Source organism: Stegodyphus dumicola, chromosome 3 (genome assembly GCF_044657685.1).
Source record: "Stegodyphus dumicola isolate Sdum_Otavi_A_Nest chromosome 3, ASM4465768v1".
NCBI classification, from domain to species: Eukaryota; Metazoa; Arthropoda; class Arachnida; order Araneae; family Eresidae; genus Stegodyphus; species Stegodyphus dumicola.
The window spans coordinates 89,874,962-89,896,837 of NC_140770.1; the positions used below are offsets into that span (position 1 = coordinate 89,874,962).

At 34.6% G+C, this 21,876-nt stretch overlaps 1 protein-coding gene across 1 annotated transcript in view; it reads right to left on the reverse strand.

Annotated features, from left to right (window-relative positions):
* LOC118185467 (protein SSUH2 homolog) overlaps positions 1 to 21,876 on the reverse strand; it is a 65,297-nt gene that overhangs the window by 37,727 nt on the left and 5,694 nt on the right. Inside the window, exon 2 of the mRNA XM_035355326.2 lies at positions 578 to 682. Within this exon, the coding sequence (XP_035211217.1) occupies positions 578 to 682 (105 nt within the window). The remainder of the gene's footprint in view (positions 1 to 577; positions 683 to 21,876) is intronic.

Sequence of the window (21,876 nt, forward strand, 5' to 3'; positions counted from 1 at the left end):
GGACCCAATCGCAAATCCTGGGTGTGGAGAAACCTCATCCAACACCCTTTTAGTTCTGCGCCACTGTAGAGATATTAGATTAATTGGTAGCAGACAAGATGAAAAATAAGCAATCGCCTTCGCCGGGAATCGAACCACGGACCTCTGGAATACCGGCCCAGTGTGCAGAGCCACTACACCACGAAGGCACGCTAGGGAAGTGGGAGAAATACCTTATAGTGAAACCTGCATGTATATGTCAGCTGTTATTTTTAGATTCATTTACATATATTTAAAGTTTGAGTGTATTTAGTTAAAAAAGTGCAAACAAAAAACCTGACTATATTTTGTCTTACTCAGAAGAATCATACGAATTCTTTTCGGGTAGTTCGTTTCGATCAAAACTTTCCTTTTCGCAATGAAAATGAAATTTTAGCTGCTTTCTGAAGTTTCTTTGTTCCACAAAATGCTATATTTCATTGTCATTAAAAAATCTGATGACGATTTTTGAAATTGTTTTCTCCATGAATATAAAATCGAAATGTCAAGGTTGTATTCTGTATTATCAGTGCCTTTCCCGATACAAATAATGGCTTACAAGGTTCGAAGGTTACATCCTCGTATCCAGCAACTTGTGGCAGTTCTTCGACAGGTGGTTGGCACGATTCGATATCATCTTCTCCCAAGTCACGACCTATGTGTCCTGAAAAATTAAAATACACACATGTAATAATGATAATAAACCGTTTAAGCAAGCATTATCTTCTTTTTTATTTAAAGAGATTATCATCTTATCATGAAAACAGGCCTTGAAAAAAGATATGAGAGTAAAATGGAAGTTGGAACATTTATTTACAAGCGCAAAATAGGAAAGCATTCTTTGAATGTTTACTGTAGTTTGCATTTTTTGTACATTCATATCTCTCGACATCTCTTTCGTAAAAAAAACTGTTTGTCGATATGATATGGTCTGATAAAATAGTTCATTTGTTTATTATAATAAATTCCAAGACTGTATCTTGGCATACAGCTGATGAAATATGCAGATTAGCAATGTTTTTTTCATAAAATCATGGCGAATATATCCCTTAGGGTAATTGTTTCTTTATAATAGTTCATAAAATTATGAGAGATAAAAACATGTCAATTTAAATAGAGGTAAACGGAATATTAAATTCATGTCTTAGAATTTATTATAAAAACAAATGGTTAATGTATTTATTATAATAAATTCTAAGACTGTATCTTGGCTGATGACATATGCAGATTAATAATGTTTTTTCATAATTTCATTGCAAATATATCTCTTAGGGTATTTGTTTCTTTATAATAGTTCATAAAGTAATGAGAGATGTATGCAAAACATGCTAAATTAAAAATTAAAGGAAAGTGAATCTGAAATTCTACGGCTGTATCTTGGCATACCTCTTATGAAATATGCAGATTAACTATGTTTTTTCATAAATTCATGGCGAATATTAAGGTAATTATTTCTTTATAATAGTTCATAAAATTACAAGAGATGTAAGCAAAACATGCTATCTTAAAAACGTAGGAAAACTGAATCTTAAATTCACGTTGATTTGAAATAAAATGGTTTCATTTATTTTAAAGGCCACGACGTAGATCTCTCTCTTAATTGAGAGCAAGGATCGGATGAAGTTCTGATGATGAGTTTGATTTGATACTTTAGGATTGATTTCGATCAATTTTACAATACCTGTAACCATCTGAGAGGTCAGATACCTTTAAATAATTAAAAAAAAATGAAAATATTTTATGCTGAATTCCATTTTTTAGAAACATTTTAAAATACACCCTAAGCAAAAATTAACTCTAGAACTAAAATTTATGGTAAAAAATATATCAAATCTAGAACAAAAAGTTATGGTAAAAAATACATCAAAACTTTTTCCATTTAAACGGCTAGATGGTTGTTTATATTTGCATTATAGCAAATTTCTCGTATAAGTCTCCTGAAATGTGCATAAAACGTTTCTAAAATCATACAATATATATGCAAGGTAGGATACGAACTGCGCGAAATTTAATTGAAGACACTCCTTCTTATCTAATCCACGAACTGCGCGACGTTTTCTGTCCCCTTCTTTCTAAGAACCCGAATTTCCAAGAAGATGGGTGCTACAAAAAGTCATTTATCGTCATTAATGGGACATTTATTGAGACAACAAGCCTCTATTTTCGTTTATCAGATATTGTAAAAATTGTGCATACAAAAGAAATATTAATTTAAAACCTGGCGTGCGCTAAAGTAAAAAGGAATTTCTTTTACACTCATTTTTTAAGTTTTATGATGCTTAAAAGAATAATGAGCCAGATCTTTTTTATTCTTTGTAAGAATGAAAGACTTTCCAAGTTGTAGATTTTAGCTGCTGATACATATATATCAGTTTTGAATAATAAAATTGATAGATGAATGGCATACATAAAACTGATACATAATCAACCTATCAAATATCGGATTTGTAGCGCACCTTAAATAAGTTTTCTTGCACCTTGGTAAAGATTAATCTTCAGCATACAGCTTATTTTCCAATCTAGTTTCAGGCTGAATTATTTTTAATAAATTTTATTAAATTATTTGTAAGCAAAGATGGTCGATAAGTCACGCTAATAATATTCCCAACTGTTGTAATTTATAATGCAATGAGTTCATGTGATTTATAATGTAATTCATTTATAATTTTTTGAGCAGTATTGAAATTAACAGCAGATAATGATAATGCTATACATTTAGATTGTCATTGCCTTCTTCGTAGATACTTTTATGATACATTCCTAATATTTCATAATGGCATATAGATAAGTTTAACTCACTCACCAAACATGCAAACCTAGAATTCAGCTCACTGTTGTTCTTACATATACTGTATCTTCTATTTTCTTTAATATATTGTTCAGCCTAATTTCAAAAGAGCTTGAGATTATTGAGAGGACTGATTGATTATATTAATTTACAGTACTGTTTATCTAAGTATTTCCTCCAGATAAATATTGGAATAATCTTCTTAGTATATTAATTTAAATTTATTTAAAATTTATTCGTCAGTGTTCCAAAAGCATAATAATGTTGATGTAATAGATTTCATGCTAAGTTTTTTTAATCCAACTATTAATTTTTGCAAACATTTACATGATTACTTTAATTAACAAAAAAATATTTCTACCATACTTTAACACACTTTGGTATTGAATAATCTTTTGCCCGCCAGTGAACTATGTTGAATTTTTCAGTCTAATTCAAACATCATGACTATTATTGATGTAATTTATAAAAAAATATAATTCATAAGCTTTATAATTTATTTAATTTATGCTATTATTATAATACTTTTTGCTCCAATATTGTAATTAATGAAAGATGTTTGTAATACTAATATGTACGTATACTAATATCTTTTATTTTCTTCGTTAGCTCTCACATTTATCACTGTTATTCAAGTAATTAACCTGCTTGTTAGATATTCTTTACTTGTTCTTGTGATACGTTATTCTATTTCTTCATTTTTATTTTCCTCTTGGCCTCTTGGCTTCAAAAAGTAAAATTGTAATCCTGTAGTTCCCCGCAGGCAACGGGGGAAGAAATTTTGATTCGCGCATTTGTAGTATACCCAGACGGGGGAGGGAGAAGTTTTGATTCGCGCAGTTGTAGTAGACTCCTATGTAATATGCAGTATGCAAATATATAATTACGCATAACAGAAAAATTAACTTATTAGCGCCTCTCTCTCTCTTTCTGTGTTAATTTAAAGAAAATAATGTGGTAACTATATTTCAAGGTAATTGCTTTTTCGATCAAGATTTCCTATATTTAAAGTAATTAATAAGAATTTTCAAATAAATAAATAAGGAGTTAAATTAGCAAATTTACAGACTTGCATTGCATGCCCTAAGACGATGTTCCTGGGTGTAATAGTAAAATCAGATTAAATTTGTGTTTAGTATTAATCATTTATTACTGGATTTGCGTTGTAAGCTAACGTAGAATAATTTTAAACGAGTATAAAAGATGTTCGCAAAGGTAACTATGCATTTTAGTTTCTTTAATACTAATCCTATAACTCAGTTCTAAAATAAGATTTTACGAAAACGATTTCAGCCCTGTAATTGGAAGGTTTTGTAAAAATAAACTTTTAGATACTTCTCATCGATCAAAACTTCTAGTTTTCAAACTGTTACGCTTTAATTAGTTAAAAATAAAGAGCTTCATATTTTTGTAGGTAGATGGCATAAAAGAAAATATGCTGACTAATATTTTTGTTCCTGTTATTCATGCAATTCAGGATTTCTGAAAATACATTAAGGGAAGTATAAAACAAACGCTGATGCTTCGGTGATTAATGATTTTTTCTTAAATAAAACATCATTCATTGTCAGTGGTTCTTGAAAATGTTTATTCACCGTACCTCATCGAATACTGAATTAAAAACAAACATCGCAAAAGTAATAATAGCAAAATTTTCAGGTTTTTCATTGAGGTGGTTCTGCGTAAAAGTAGTACATTACGTAATATATTTATAAGGTATTAGTACCACCTTCTTAGCGTGCCTTCGTGGTGTAGTGTCCAGCACACTCGGCGCGTATTGGAGAGGTCCGAGGTTCGAGTCCCGGAGAGGGGATTGCTCATTTTTTCAAGTTTCCCGCGTAAAATGAACCTACTGTCTCTACAGTGATGCGCGAACTAAAAAAGTGATGGATGATCATTCTCCACCACCAGGATTTGGCGATTGATTCCCCTAATCACCAGTCGCTCTTTAAAAGGGGAAGTATGTAAGGTATTTCTTTTGCCTTCTCAGCATGCCTTCGTGGTGTAATGGCCAGCACACTCGGCGCGTTTCGAGTCCCGGCGAGGGCATTGCTCATTTTCCTCCTTTCCTGCTTCGAAATAACCTAATGGCTCTAGATATTCAATAAATAATATTTTAGAATTTTTTAAGAAAATTAAACAAATGCTAACAAAACGCATTTGAATCCATTAATTTTTACTTAACTTTGATTTTTATCGCTATATTTTAATTGAAAAAGGCATAGGGAAAAATGTAAAATTTTAAATTCAGAAACGCAGAATTATATTTATTAAATTAAATGTTTTAAACATAAATAGCTAGTTTAAAGAGGCGCACTTAAATTACATAAAATTATATTAAAAAAAAGACAAAAAATTGTTTACCCTGGTTTCAAGTTAAAATAAAATTCAAATAATTGCCATAAGAAAAAAATGGCATCATGCGGCAGTTAGTCATACGATTTTTTTAAAATTGCTTTTCAGTTTTCCACTGAACATATGAATTACTACATGTACATATATCCCGTTATCGTTACAGAAAAGCATTTGCTCTATGTTTCGGTTTCTTCAAATAATACGAAGCCATTTAAATCATAGTTATCTGAAGCTAGCATGGAAATACGTATATTACGGCTGTTGGCACCGAGTCAGAAGTACAATAAACTTTACAGTTGTCCTCCTTCACTTTTCGTATGGTTGAGATGATTCTTGAGATCTTTGGATAGAATACATTTTTTTTTAGTTTCGAACGCGAGAAGTTAGAAAGAATTCTGAGAAGAAAATAACATGGATATGAATGACGTTTCATTTTTTTTTATCTATAAAAAATGCTCCTTTTTTTCTTTCCTTCTCTTTTTAAATCTATGTCATACTCGAGTTTTGAACCATCTACTATATTGGATGTAAGAGAAAGGCATGGAACGTTTCCATGTGTAGTAGTTCCACTTTGAATTTAGCTTAATCGGTTTAAAGTAATGCTTCTTGCGTTATGTATTTGCATACCTGAGTACTCACAAGGTAAATGAAAGCATTTACTTATTATGCTGAAAATAATCTTGGTTTGGATGTCTAATATAAAACCTGATACTATTCTGAATCTTCTTGCAGAATAACCAGTGTTTAGGCTGATTAAAATGGGGTATATACACGTTTCAGAATATAGGAAAAATACTTATGAAGTAATAAAAACTTCAAAGAAGTTCAAAAAGTTTTGCTTGGGAGAAGAGGAGCTATGATAGTGACAAATTTCTTAACGTAAATAACACAGGATACCATCACTTCTTAAGAAAGAAAGTGCAGCATGAGTGAAATGGACGATGACTTTACTTGACTGTTATTCTGATTCTCCAGCGTTTATCAGAGCAGCGAGTGCGCCATATTTTTTGTGCCACAGATCTGGATAAGTCCGAATAGACTTATAGCATAGACTTGGTTTGGTTTATTTAATTATAGCAAAGCACTCGACGGCTATCTGCCTAAGGGGAAGGATACCTTCGTGCAGAACTTACGCATGGAAGCAACCACGAAAACGCACAAGCAGCCACCCGTTCGCCGGGATTCGAACCCCGGATCGAACTGCTAGTGTTCAGCGACTTTACTGTTGCAGATGGGCTGATTGCAGCGTAGGAATCCAAAAGCAATGTTCATTGTTTTAAGATCATCGCACTACACAGTTCAACTAGTGGCAGATATAAACGATTATTGATATACCAGGGGTACAAAAATAAAGGACATTGTTACGTTTTTTCTTCCTTTAAGCACGCTCACATAATCAGCGACACAGCCTCCATGTTATCAGGCTATAACGATGGAAACAGCTTCACTGCAAAGCACCAGAGTACAGCTCTCTACTCTGCTAAGTCGTTCTCGGAACTCCACGTCCTCTCCAGGCACTTCATGATACACTAGAGTACAGCTGCCGGCTCCTCGGTTCAGTTCTTCCCGGAGCTCAACACTTTCTCTCGAGGATGCACTAACCGCGATACACTACGAGACTCTTTCGATGCAGTCGACGACCCACTCGGCATTCGCTGACCGATTGTCAACCGAATCGACTCTGCACGGACTAACTCGATAGACGAGACATACTGACTGACTCTCCGCGTACCAGCAGGGTTTATATAGTTTTTGGCTTGTGTTCGAGAACATTCTGGGCTAAACCGGTAAGAATTCGTTCCAGAAGGTTCTCCATCGCAAATTGCCAATTTTGTAGCCAAATGGGCGATTTCTCGCCAAGTATGGCAACCCTGCCTTCATTTGCCGTTTTAAGGCGACCCTAAACCTGCTTTGCGAGGAAGCTATTTTACCGCGCCTGGACATTTCGTAACAATATGATGGATAATAGAATATTCACCGTTCAGCGACCAGCTAAAAATGTTATAGTTTCAACTAATGCCGAATCTGTACAATTTATCATTCATTCGTTCATTCGAAGCATTACGCTTCTATCCCTACAAAATTATTTAGTACAAGAGTTTATAATTTGGTATTTAGCTGTTTTGTGAATGATTCACAAAAACGCAGGAAATCGAAAAGTACTGAAAATGGAAAATTTTGTGAAATTTTTTGGAGGATAACTGACGAATCATGAACCACAAAGTATCCAGTTCTGGGTTACCAAATATCTTCATGCTGTAACTAGAAATAATCCTGCAGTCACCGAAGACGACCATATATGGATAGATTTCTTTTTACTTTCTTGTGCAAAGTAAAGGAAGTATTATAATCGCAAAAATTTTCATTTATCATGTTTAAGACCGCTATCGAATACAATTTAACAATGGTTTTTGCGTGACCTCTGTACGTAAGGACAGAAGAAAGGAATAAATCTAATGTTCCCCCCCCAAAAGAATCATAAAACTGATTTCAAATGCATTAAGAAGAGATTTTTTCGGGGTGTCTACCCCGCATTACTTAAAAACGAGTAGCTTCAGAACGTTGAAATCTTGTATCTAGGACTGTTATAACATGTAGTTTTAGAGAGTTTATGAGCTATAAACAAATACTGAACGCGTCCTCTGATTTATATGCGCAGTTTTTTAGGGAAACAAAAATGCTGTAGTGTCTGTGTATAATTATACAGTGCTTTATTCACAGAAATTACCAAGTGTGAATAAAAGTAATCAATTCTGGACTCACAGTGTCGTTATACTGAGGTATAAACGTCTACACTACGGAATATGATAACAAATTAATCGGCTTATATCCACATCAAAAGTTTGGTTTTCATCAAAGAGAATTAAAAACAGATTTCATTAAGTACGTTGGCATTGATTACATACTGCTGTAACTTAGCGAAGAATTTTGGAGGTACCTAAAAAAGTGGTTTCAGATGTTAAATCAGTGCCAGCTTATAAATTTTAAAGTCATGGAAGATCTATTACGATTAGGAATTAGCTGTGATAGATTAAAAAACTTATCTAAGGTTGAATAAACTTTTTAAGGTAATTAATATTGACCTTCAGTGAGTAGTAATCTCCGAGTGACAATTTTCGAAATTGACGTCTTTAATTCATAAATCTTTTTCCTGATGTATGAAACATATATACACTGCGGGGGGGGGAAGACAATTTTATATCTCCAGTTCTAGTAGGTCGATTGACGAAACTCAAATTGCGTGTTTCATGCCGCTAAAGCGCGACTTAGGATATATATTAGATTTATATATAGCATGTTCTAATGTAGGTATTTTGATACAAAATCGGACTTTTCTTGAAATGACTTGCCATTTTTTTCCTATATTTCGATTCTACGGCTCAAATTATGCCTATATATTAAATTTTGTAAAATTTGGTGCGAAATTTAAGGAGAAATTCAAAAATTTATTTTGCGCCAAGAATGGCTAATTTCTTATAATTTATAGCAACCTATTTTCCTTTCCCTTTTTTTCATTGTATACAAGCGAAAAAAAAAACATCGTTCATACTTTCAAATAATTTTAACAAAGTGCGTAAAACACATTTGGCGTTGTAGGGTTTTTATTTATTTTAACTAATATTTATTTTAAGTTTAAACTATCTTTCCTGTCAAGACTTACTTTCCCCTGGAACTGCCAATGCCAGAGTATGTAAATTTTAGTAGAACGCGCAAGGATTCAAATTATCAGCGGAAGTATTCTGAGTTAAATAGAATGGAAACGAGTTCGAGGTGTGCTTTCTTACTTCACGAGCGCGGAGGTAGTTAGCCAGAAATTGAAGAACCCCGCGTTTCGTCCTGTGTGCTTGCCTCGGAGAGTTGTTAATCGTTCAACGTGATATTTAAAGTTTGCTGAATTAGCAGCGGTATTGTAAAACGCGGTAAGGTTAGTTACGTTTAGAGAGCCTCGTAGTTAGAGTCTTGTTATTATTTTTTTTTCAGGTTCTTATTTTTATTTTACCGCCGGGTCGGCGTAGTTTGTGAACGTCAAGAGCACGCAATTGTAATTTCTTAAGTTGAATAAAAAGGGACTTAAACCCTTAGCAAGACTCTGTCTATTTTCCAGTTTCAACAGTCACCTCTTGGTTGCGTGCAGGTTGGAGGCGCGCAAGTCTACATTGGCGCCCGAATACTTGTCGAACTAAAATGGCCGAAAATCGGATGGAAGCCGCGGGACAACACCAAGAAATGGCAAGCCAATTGGAAGGATTTGGATACCTGGTCCAGACTTTGAGAGCGTCAATTAAGCCAAACGTCAATTTCGACGGAAAAAAATTCGGTGGCGAAATTTCTAGAAGGCCTAGAAAATCACTTTCAGGTCTACCCTGTGCCTGAAAGACAAAAAGCTGCCATCGCCATATCTGCACTAAGAGGACAGGCGGTGCTATGGTGGAAAAATATAGGCAAATTTTTATTAGGGGAATTTGGAAGCCAGACATATACATTTGAAAATTTCAAAAAATCGTTAGTAAAGGCCTTCCCCATAGTGAAAGATCGAGCAAGGCTGGAAGCCGAACTATATAGTTTCTATCAACGGGATATAGAAGAATTGACGGACTTTATTCTGCGAAAAATTAAGCTGACGGATATGCTGCATGGGAAGAAACCCGACGCGGAGATTATTGAAATAATCTTACCAAGATTGTTACCTGCTGTTCAAGACTACTTCGAAATTAGAAACCCAAGCACATTGCAGGAGCTCTTCGAATTGGCGGTGAAGTTTCAAAATCGCAGAATAGCGGAAAAAGCTAGAGGGGCATCGTATTCTCAAAGTACCCGCAGGCAATCTTCAAATGAGCAAACCAGAAATGCAAACCGCTCTTATGGGGGAAAGAGCTATCAAGCTAACTCATCGAACCTCGAAGGTCAAGGCCCAAAAAGGAAATTCTAAAACAAACATACGCGTACCCAGAAGGAAGAAGTTGAAAGGAAAGCTTTAAACGAGTAGAGGGGTCTGGGAAAGCGAGGGTCCAGACCCCGGAAGTTTTAAAAAAACCCTCAAAAAGACACTTAAATACGGTCATCGTAAAAAACTCACATCTACCAATTATACAAGTCCTGGTTGGCGATGTACCAGTAGAAGCCCTCATCGATATAGGAGCAGAAGGTAATTTTATGAGCGAAACATTCTTCAAAAAGAATTTTTATAGGTTACGATTATTTAAAACCAAAAATACCGAAATTATAGCGGCGCAAGGAAAAACCTGTCACTGCATCGGGAAATTATCATTAAACATACAGGTAAAAGAGGAAAGCCTCAAAGTATTAATTTTTGTAGTGAAGAATCTGCAAAATCCTCTTGTTTTAGGTATGGAGTTTTTAAGGGGCGCGAGGTCCAAACTGAATTTTCAAGACAGTTCTGTTGTGCTGGAGATGGACCAGAGGGTGGTGGAACCAGTGGAACAACCGCAAGTTGACCTTAGCCATTTGAATGACCATGAAAGTCAAGCCATCCAGCAAGTGGTGAGTAATTTTTCTAACTTATTTTCAGAAAAGCCTGGTAGCTGTCAAATAGTTAACTCATCAGATACAGTTAACTGCCGAAAAACCTTGTAGGACTAAACCGTATCCTTATGATAAACAAAAAGACGTAATCATCGAAGAACATATTCAGGAGATGTTAAAGAATAAAATAATAATGCCCATAAATAGTGAGTACGCGAGTCCAATCGTACTATGTAGGAAAAAGAACGAGTTTCCTCCTTCGGATAAAAGGGCTTGGAGGTTTGCTATTGATTACAGAAAACTAAATAGTATTACTAAATTCCCAGTTTACCCTTTGCCGGTTATAGAGGAAATTATTAGAAACATTAAATCTACTAGATATATGACTACTTTGGACTTAACGTCTGGCTACTATCAAATAGCTATGAAACCCGAAGACATACATAAAACCGCGTTTATAACAAAATCGGGCACTTATGCATTTTTACGCATTTTCTTTGGGTTGTGTGGGGCCCCATCAACATTCCAGAGAGCTATGGACATTGTTCTAAAGCCTGTTCTAGGAAAATCAACTTTAATCTATCTAGATGATATAATTATAACGAGTAGTACGTTGGAACAACATATTAAAGATCTAGAAGAAGTTTTTAAATTATTAAAAGAGGCCGATCTTACAATTAACGCCTCAAAATGCAAGTTCGCAACTAAAGAACTTAAATATCTGGGTTATAAAATTTCGAAAAAGGGTATAGAAACGCAAGATTCAAAAATAAAAGCAATCAAGAATTTCCCACCGCCCAACACCGCCAAGAAACTTTCTTCTTTCCTTGAGTTATGTTCTTACTATCGGTCTTTCATAAAAGATTTCGCTAATATTGTTGAACCACTGTTAGTAATTAAAAGAACGAAAAGTAAATTTACGTGGAGAGCGGAAGCAAATACCGCATTCGAAAGATTAAAAGAAGCGCTCATCAATGCCCCTGTTTTGAAATTCCCGGAGGGGGACGAAAACCTGGAAATTGCAGCAGATGCATCGGACTATGCGGTGGGTGCGGTTCTTATGCAAAATAGCCATCCTCTGGCATTTTTTAGTAAAACGTTGAATCAAACACAAAGGAATTATACAGCTACAGAGAGAGAAACATTAGCTGTATTAATGGCTGTACACAAATTTCGAGTTTATTTCGGCAAAGCGCCAGTAACAGTCTTTTCGGATCATGCGGCTGTTGGTAGACTTTACTCGGGGAAAAACCTAACGCCCAGGTTAATAAGATGGGCTTTAAAACTCCAAGAATATAATCTAATAATCAAATATAAACCGGGTAAGGAAAACAATGTAGCTGACGCACTTTCTCGTATAAAACTGGACGATGAAGGAAATGAACTTAAATGCGCTGTGTTGACTTCAAAAATTTTAGATTCTAGAGATACGATTATCACTGAACTGAAAGCTGATCCTGAATTTGGAAGTATCTATGCATATTTGAAAGACCCCGAAAGCTTTGAGCACACAGATATCGATGCGATAAGAAATAGAGCAGAAAACTATGAAATAATAGATAATTTATTATTTTATACAAAAACAACAAACGAAAATCTCGAGTACAAACCAGTCATCCCAGCCTCGCTTCGATTAAGCATTTTGAAGGAATTACACGACGCGAAAACAGCGGCTCATTTAGGGGTCAGAAAGACTTTAAAAAGGGTACGCGAGGCGGTATATTTCCCGCAATTATACAAAATAGTAACTGCGTATGTCAGGTCCTGCAATCAATGTCAGTTAATAAATGATATTAATTACAGCCCGGCCGGGTACTTAAATAGCATTCGTGCTACATTTCCGAATGAAAATTTAGGTATAGATCTTCTTGGTCCCTTCCCCTGGAGCGAGTTAAATAAAAATCGTTTTCTTTTAGTAATAGCAGATCATTTTTCAAAATGGACAGAAATTGTTCCACTTAAACGCGCGTCAGCCAAAACAGTCGCAGATGCATTCTTACACAGATACATTTTAAAATACGGTGCACCGATAAAAGTCATTAGCGATAACGGAAAACAATTTATTAGTCAAATATTTGAAAACATGTGCACTGGACTTGGCATACGCCATATCAAATGGTTCCGTATAGACCACAGGCAAACATAGCAGAAAGAGTGAATAAAAACATTGTAAAAATAATTCGCAGTTACGTTAGCACACATCACAAGCGCTGGGATGGCTACATAAATGAATTAGCTTATGCTTTAAGAACGGCAAATTACGATACTACGGGAAAAACCCCAGCAGAATTATTTTTAGGCTGAAAGTTAATTACACCTTTAGATAAATTATTCTTTGTGCAACAAAGAGAGCAAGAGTTTAAACAGAAAGATGTGCAAAAACTTATTGATCAGGCGCTTAAAAGCTCGGATACGACAAGAAATAAGCAAAAAGTGTATTACGATAGAAAACGCCGTGAAGCAGATTTTAAAGTTGGGGATAAAGTATTGAAGCGGAAATTTTCTTTATCAAGTGCCCCAGACAATTTTACTGCAAAGTTAGCTCCAAAAGTTGAAGGCCCCTATGTAATTCAGGAAATCAGGTGTCGTATTGTACCTTAAGAACGAGAGAGGGGAAATCTGTAAAGCAAGTCCCGACCAGGTGAAAAAATACTATAATCAAAATGATTTTGAAATCCTTAAAAGTTTCTTGCAGGACTCAAGCGTAAAAGAAATAGAAGGTCCCGAAATAACGTCACCCGTTCCACCACCCAAGAAGCAGAGAACGGAAGAGAGACCTAGCCCTTCTACAACCCGGGCGACGGTACCGAAAAGAAAAAACGAAAATTTTCAGACTCCAGCATTTAAGAAAAACAAGAAAGTAAAGCCACCGCGTAAAGAAACCTTGGTAAAGAGGAAAACACCACCTACAACGTATCGCAGTAGAAATTATACATCAAGGAGAACGCTCCCAGGGCCAGAGAGTCAGGTGCCAGCAAGGCCGCCGTTCCGGAAACTAAAAAGACAGCAGGAGGAACGAAAAGACCAGCAACAACAGAAGAAATTCAAGAACTCCAGACCGGAGGACGTCAAGACCAGCCGTCCAAGGGAAAAACGAAAAAGACAGCAACCCGACGATTGCTACGCCAAGAGGCCAGCATGCAGAGGACGCAAAAGAAAAACTAATGTGGACGACACTCGGAGGTCAGTAAGGAGAAGATTGACGTCCATGAAACCTATAACGTGGGAACAGTTTTGCCAGAAAAGAATGACGGAGTTTCAATCATCGAAAACTCAAAGATAAGTTAAAATCTTCTATAAAATTTTTTTCTTTTGTTCCGAAATGTTATGCGTAAGTACGAAGTTCTATGTTTTGACGAAAGTCAATATGTCTCGGTTGAGACTTAGTTTTGTTTTACTTTATTTAGCTAAGGCAAAAGTATTATTTTCTTTAAGTACAAAATCTAAGAACAAGCATTTTCTGTTGGTCGAAAGACTAATTCTGTTATGTTAAAGCCAAAATTTGGCCGAAGATAAAAATAACTTCGTATTCTTGTATTAATAAGAATTTTAGTTTCAGTGCCGCCAGCTTGGCGAAGAATGAGTAAAGTAAAAATTTATTTTCTCTTATTCATTTTATGGTAAATTGTAAAAATCATATGTATTAAAATTTTGTAAATATACGTGAATACTTGAAAGTTATGTAAAAGTAGAATTTAGTCTAGAAGCATAAAATTTTAGATGCTAACAGTAAAATGCTCAAAAGCAATGAATTCAAAATTTAAGTATTAAACTGCAGATAAAATCATGCTTTAGAGCGAAAGCCTGCATAGTCTAAAGATGAATGAGGGGGAAGTTAGAATGAATGTGTTTTGTAGGGCTCTCCACCTACACTTGAATTTTTAAGAATGTTAAAGTAGCTCATCGAGTTGTAGAATGTCGAGTAAGGTGTGTCTATTTGGTCGTTGAATTCTAACAAATCATGGAGGTTAGGGGAAGTGTTGTAAGACTAAAACACGAATATTCCCGTTTGACACCACACATGGTGGAGAGCCAGGATAAAGTTAAATTAATGTTTGAATAATTGAATGAATGTGAATTAAGCAGTACCTAAGGAAAACGAATCGTTTAAAAACAAAAATTTATTCAGTGTCAAGAAAGTGTAAATTATAATGTATTTAGAAAGATACTGATACTTATTCCTTCCAGATGCTGGAAGGAAAAGAACAAGATTGATTGCTGAAGTCCAGGAAAAGTTGCTGTAAGATGAGAGATTTATATAAGTATCTACAGAAATTTAGAATACCTTTTGTTACATAAGTTTTTTTTTGTGTAAACGAGGCTCTTAAGAGTTAGTTCAGAATTCTAGAAACTTTACAACTGGTCGTTTGTAGGACCTGCTTCCAAGTTTTCTAAATTCTGGCAGCGGCAAATGTAGGGTTTATATTTATCTTAACTAACATTTATTTTAAGTTTAAACTATCTTTCCTGTCAAGCCTTACTTCCCCCTGGAACTGCCAATGCCAGAGTATGTAAATTTTAGTAGAACGCGCAAGGATTCAAATTATCAGCGGAAGTATTCTGAGTTAAATAGAAAGGAAACGAGTTCGAGGTGTGCTGTTCTTACTTCACGAGCGCGGAGGTAGTTAGACAGAAATTGAAGAACCCCGCGTTTCGGCCTGTGTGCTTGCCTCGGAGAATTGTTAATTGTTCAACGTGATATTCAAAGTTTGCTGAATTAGCATCGGTATTGTAAAACGCGGTGAGGTTAGTTACTTTTAGAGAGCCTCGTAGTTAGAGTCTTGTTATTATTTCTTTTCAGGTTCTTATTTTTATTTTACCGCCGGGTCGGCGTAGTTTGTGAGCGTCAAGGGCACGCAATTGTAATTTCTTAAGTTGAATAAAAAGGGACTTAAACCCTTAGCAAGACTCTGTCTATTTTCCAGTTTCAACAGTCACCTCTTGGTTGCGTGCAGGTTGGAGGCGCGCAACTCTACAACGTTATTATCGTTTATGACAAATATACCAAACTTCAAAGCGCGCCAATATGTAAATACATGTATATCTTAAAAAATTTTGAATAAAAACTGTAGATTTTTGCAAATGTGCCTAGAAATACATTTACTTGAAGATGAAGTTAAAAATTTTATAGGTTATAATACAAATGTTTTTTTCGAAAAATTTATCAAAAATATTCAAAAATACAAATTTAAAAAGTAAATCATAAAAAGTGTGCGAATTATATTTGGATTAAGCCTAATTTTCGAATTCTGGAAAAACGAATCAAGTAAGTTTAACAAAAAAAAAAAAAAAAAGATATTAATAAATATATATCAAATTCAATTAATATTGAGGAGCTACAATTTTAAGAGCTAATTTTTTAAAAACTACTCCTACAATTTTTACAAAATTAGGCAGTTTGACATAATTTGAGTCGTAGAATCGAAATATAGAAAGAAATTGGCATGTCATTTCAGAAAAAGTCCGATTTTGTTTAAAAACACCTATATTAGAATAATGCTATATATAAGTCTAATACATATCCTAACTCGCGCTTTTGAGATATGAGAAACGCAAGTTGAATTTCGTCAATAGGACCAGTAGAACGGGAGATAATAGAACTTTTTTTTTTTTTTTTTGTTTGTGCAGTGTACATACATTTTTACGGCATTTCATTCATTGGGTATTTTGGCAAAAGATTTCACCAATTATACTCTCGTTGCCATACTAATTCATCAAAATAATATTTAATATTTAAAAGTTTTATTTCCTGTTTCTATGGTGAAAAGCTGCGACCAAAAAAGTACTAAATATTGTTGTGGATGGGCGCTATTTTGTTTCTTTATATTTGGACTAAAAAAAAGTCTTACTTATCAAATTATTATTACTAGAATCTACAGATCTTCATTAAATTTTATTTCAAGCAATTCAGGTGGATAATTCTTTTCAAAACTTAAAAGCAGAAATCGTAAAGACTGATGAGACACAAATAATCCATGAAAATATAAATTGTCATTCTATTTATTGTACGAAAAGTTTTTTCGACAAATTTGTTTTAAACGAATAGAGGTCTATAAAATATTCAAAACCTAAAATATTTCACCATTATACACATTGTCGAATTGGTGGTTTGTCACATTTTAAAATACTTTATAACTTTTATTTTTAAACATCAAGAAGAAAGAGTACTTTGTAAATATTCTTACGACTTCTACATAGATACGGATCAATCAGATTGAAGTGATGTTAACCGCTTCTTCGTCCGTAACGTATCTAGCGCGTTCAAGTGAACCTTCCGCAGGGCGGTCGTAACGCGCTTCGAGCGTTCTTCTACATTTTAAAACTTTTAAACGTTTAAAACGCTTTCTCAATGTTTACTTGTTTGAGTTTTTATTTTTGTTTGTTCTAATACCTCCTAGAGGATAGCACTAATCAGGCATTCTATTCCTAATTAAATTTGCCCCAGGTTTTATGAATATTCGCGCCATTTTACATAAGATACAAGACAGTGAGAGATGGCTTCAAAGTCTACTCATCAGAAAAAGAGAAAAAATGAGGCTGTGAATTGGAAAGAGAAGAAGGATATGCGTTTGATGAGTACAGTCCATAATAACTCGATGATTGATGTTGAGACATGGAAAATAACTGTAAAAAAAAACCAATAATTGTAAAAGATTACAACAAAAGAATGGGAGTAGTGGACCGCCTGGACCAGATGTTATCAAATTATCCTGCTGTTAGAAATAGGCAGAGATATTCTTATTTTTCCAGTATGCTTTATTTCCTTATAATTTTACTTAATATTCATTGACTTTCATTCACTACGAAAGTCATGTATGGAAAGTTATGAGGTACAGAGAAAACAACATTACACGCTACGAAAAACAGACCGCCGCTGGGGGGAAATTTTCGCGGACAGGAGAAGACGGCGAAAGGGTTAATCTCATACCCGCATTCCTGTCCAGGTCAAAGTTCCTGCACAGGAATCATTCAATCGATGCGTTTCCTATCTTTTCTAAGTCTGTTTCAAGCCATACATATTTCATATCTGCTTTAAAAAAAGAAAAGAAAAAACGAAAATTGCATTCTGTCAGGAGACGATTTCTTGATACTTAACAAATGAAAAAGTTTATAATTCTGTACCTTTAGAATTATTTAAAATTTTCGACTGAAATAAATTGGTATACGTAGACAGACGACAAAAATGACAAAACTGCTTTCTATTTGCTATGACCATATTAATGTATAATCGAATGTTTGATTTTAAGTTTTCTAAAACTTGAGACTTAGTTTTTTTCGTTTACTTCTCCAAAGTGTTTATTGCACATGTAAAGCTTTTTAAGTCCCCTATAACTGCTTAAAATTAAACGATATGATCTAGGTTGTACAGAGTAAGAGTTTTAATCTCTAATTTGTTGTTCTCAATAAACGTCAATGAAAGTAAAATGAAGTATTGTACACAGCGAACTATGACTGATTTTAAATGTTACAGATACCAGATATTCTAATCTTGATGCACTCTATACTGATTAATCATAAACAAATTATCTGGAAGAATTCCTCGTAAAATGATGTACGTTTTGCTGATAAATGCGAGATAATATGTCGTTACATATCTGCTAAAAGTAAATATTTCGAAACAGTATTAAATATTTACAGCAGTAGGTTAAACGTCTTTCCAGATATTCCTTTCCTCTTTGCATTAAAATTACATTAACAACAACGAAATTTTTGCCTTTCTGTTATTAGTGAAAAGACCTCGTATAAGTTTAATTCTTTAATATTAAAATTTAAATCAAATTCTGCAATTTTATTTTGTTTATCTCTACTATTATAATTGTTTTTATTTTTAGATAATTGATTTTTATATGCATAGACAAACTTTGGTAGTTGCGAAAATATTCATATACAGTGAAAATGAGCGTTTTCAGAGTTTTTAATTAATATCTCGGCTAATTAAAGTCGTGCGAAGATGGGAACTGTCGAAATGGCCTCCCACGAATTTTTGAAATCGGAAATAATGTATTTAATGTTTGACAATGCTATTTTTATTTCAATGTAAAACGTAGAAATATTTTATTAACAAACTCTACGATTTGAAAGCGAGCAGTGGCAACGCTTTTGAAAATAAAGCAGATTTTCATCTCCAGCGTGCAAGACTGTTGCCACTCGGAAAAATGGAGGCGAAAATGATTTCCGAGTTTTTCATTAATATCTCTGATTTTAGCTATTTTTACTTCCTTGTACGAAGTAAAAAGGAAGTATTGTAATCGCGAAAAGTTTCAGGCAGCATATTTCAACGAAAATATCCATTTTTACTGCTATCGAATGCAATTTAATGATGTTTTTGCATGACATCTGTACGTAAGGACAGAATAAAATACTCTTTTCCTAAAAAAAAAAAAAAAAAAAAAAAAAAAATTATAAAACTGCTTTAAAATAAATTCTGAGGAGAATTTTTCTTGGCTGTGTACGAACTACTCGTTTTTGAGAGGTACGTACGTATCTCGCATAACTCAAAAACGAGTTGCCTCAGAAAGTTGAAATTTTGTATATAGGACTGCTATAACATGTAGATGTGCACCTCGTATTTTGGTTCCAATCGGCCGCACCAAACATATATAAATATATTTATATATACACTCACTTCCAAAAGTTAAGCACGAAGATGTCAAATGCCAAAAAATCTACAAATACTGCTTTGATTGACACAAAATTTGGCAGGAAAGTAGCATACATATTTATGCATAAAACAAAATCAAAAATTATATACAAAAATGAAAACAATATTAAATTTTTGTAAGTTATCACATAATGACATACTGGAGAGTTAAACAGAATTATGTATAAAGTGAAAATAAACAGCATAAAATGAAAAAAGGACATTAATAGGGTATGTGATCTCCCCTCATCTGTATACAAAGTTTACACCCTGTGACCATGCTTTCAATTAGGTGGTCAACCACCGCAGAATTAAGCAATCGCCATTCTTCTTGTAGAGCAGTTTCCAGCTGAATAAGAGTGGCTGGAGGTGGGAAACGTGAAGATACAGCACGGCCGAGAGCATCCCAAAGATTTTCAACGGGATTAAGGTCGGGCGAATATGCTGGCCACACCATACGCGCAATCCCTTCACTCTCCAGGTAGTCATCGACGGTGTCAGCTCTATGGGGACGTGCGTTATCGTCTATTAAAACAAAAGTAGAGCTAACTGCTGCAGCGTACAATCTCACAATGGGTTCTAAGACTTCATCTCGATACCGGACAGCCGTCAAAGAACCCCGTTTAAAGAGGTGCAGGTCGGTGCGGTATCCTAATGAAATCCCTGCCCACACCATAATGCTTCCGCCTCGGAATGCGTGATGTTCTGTGATGTCTGTGTGTGTTCATTGTTCATGCCATATCCTTGTACGCTTGTCATCTGGCTCCAGAGCAAATCTTGACTCATCAGTAAACATGACATTGCCCCAGTCAGACACATTCCAATTGACATGTTCCCCGCACCACTATAATCGTTCCCCTCTTGATTGGACGAATAGAAGAACACAAACTCGAGGTACCTGGGCGTACAGTCCCCTCATATGTAATCTTCAGCGTACAGTAGCTGCAGATATTGCCTTACCAATGGACGCTGTAGCCTTAGATGTCACACGTGTGCAGGTCGCTCTGCGATTCCGCTTGGCTACATTAGCAGTATATCGATCTTCCCCTGGGGTTGTAACGATTGGGCGACTGGGTACGGGACTTAGGACAACTGTCTGTGTGGTTTGGAATTGTTTCTATAAACGTGAAATTACAGTATGATGAACGCCGAAGAAAAGAGCAACATCTGTGATCGACTGTCCTGCATCAACGCGCCCCACAGCACGCCAGCGCTCAGAATCTTCCATTCGTCTTCTGGAAGTCATAGAAACACGTATGTCTTGAAAACAAAGTGTACGGAAGTTTTAAACACCTTCTATCAGCACTTACAATCAACTTCTGTAACCCTTCATGAAGCTGGCTTCTTATAAGACTGCCTTTTTTGCATATATCTTGACGTGAAAGCGCGAATGGCTGTTACCTAACATAATACTTCCATCTACCTCTGCAGCGAATTGCATCCTCTTCAATTCTGATTGGATTCCGGAAATTAGCATTTTCCTCTTCGTGCTTAACTTTTGGAAGTGAGTGTATATCCACTCTGTTACCCGGCTCAGTGATCTCAGTTTCTTTACTCTTATATATTTGTAAATTGTACATTTTTTGATTAAAAGTGATTGAATTATGTTGTTCTTATCTTCCGGTTAAGGGTTTTATGCCTTTAGTAAATCTGTATGCAATATTTTTAGAATTATCAACAATTTTAAAGTTGTTTAAGTGCCGCTAAGCATAATAATTTTTTTGATGGCGACCATTGCTTGTTTACATTTGAAACTGCAGGATAGTGAATTTGTTGTCAATCTAGAGAAACTTAGCTTCGCAACAACAAAGATAACGCCTTCATTTATTATTGCGAATTAAATCATGCTTAATCCTTTCTGGATTTTTTTCGAGGAAATAAGTGTTTAAGATTTACTTCGTAATTTTTAATATAGATATTTTGAGTTTTTATGTATTTTTGCCTTCTCGCGAAGTGAGAACTGAATTAATTTAATAAGAAATACTCAATCGTCTGTGAAAAACTGTTTCTTTTTGTTTTATTTGCTTAATTTCTTTTATACATCATTCTAGCTTTATTATAGTATTTGAATAGAACATGTGGCAACGATTAGATAATTCTATTCTTTAAATGATATACACTTTGTGCATTCTAATTATAATATGAACGAAATATAATATTGTTAAGTGAACTAGCGCCAGAGTGTCGCTATGGTAAACAAATAGAGTGAATTTTAAAGAATGCATTTATTCTATTGTGGTTTATGCGCTGTCGGCGAAGTAGATTTAATTCAATCCAATAAGTTTAAATGAAATGCAAGAAAAAATGCGTATAATTTAATATTCCGTACAAGGAAGTCATGTAGTGTACACATCAGATTTTTATTTTTGAAAAAAGTGGACGTCGACCTTTTACAGGACCCAGAAAAAAATTGTAGAAAGTTTGGTGATGATACCTATAGTAGTGACTGAGTTATTAGTGAACAAACACACGCATAGATTTTCTTCATATATATAAAATACATAAAACTGTAATATAAGTTTATTCCTAGATCATCAGGTACAAGATTTAGCAGCATTACAGTCTAGACGGCATAAGGTTAAGTCATTAG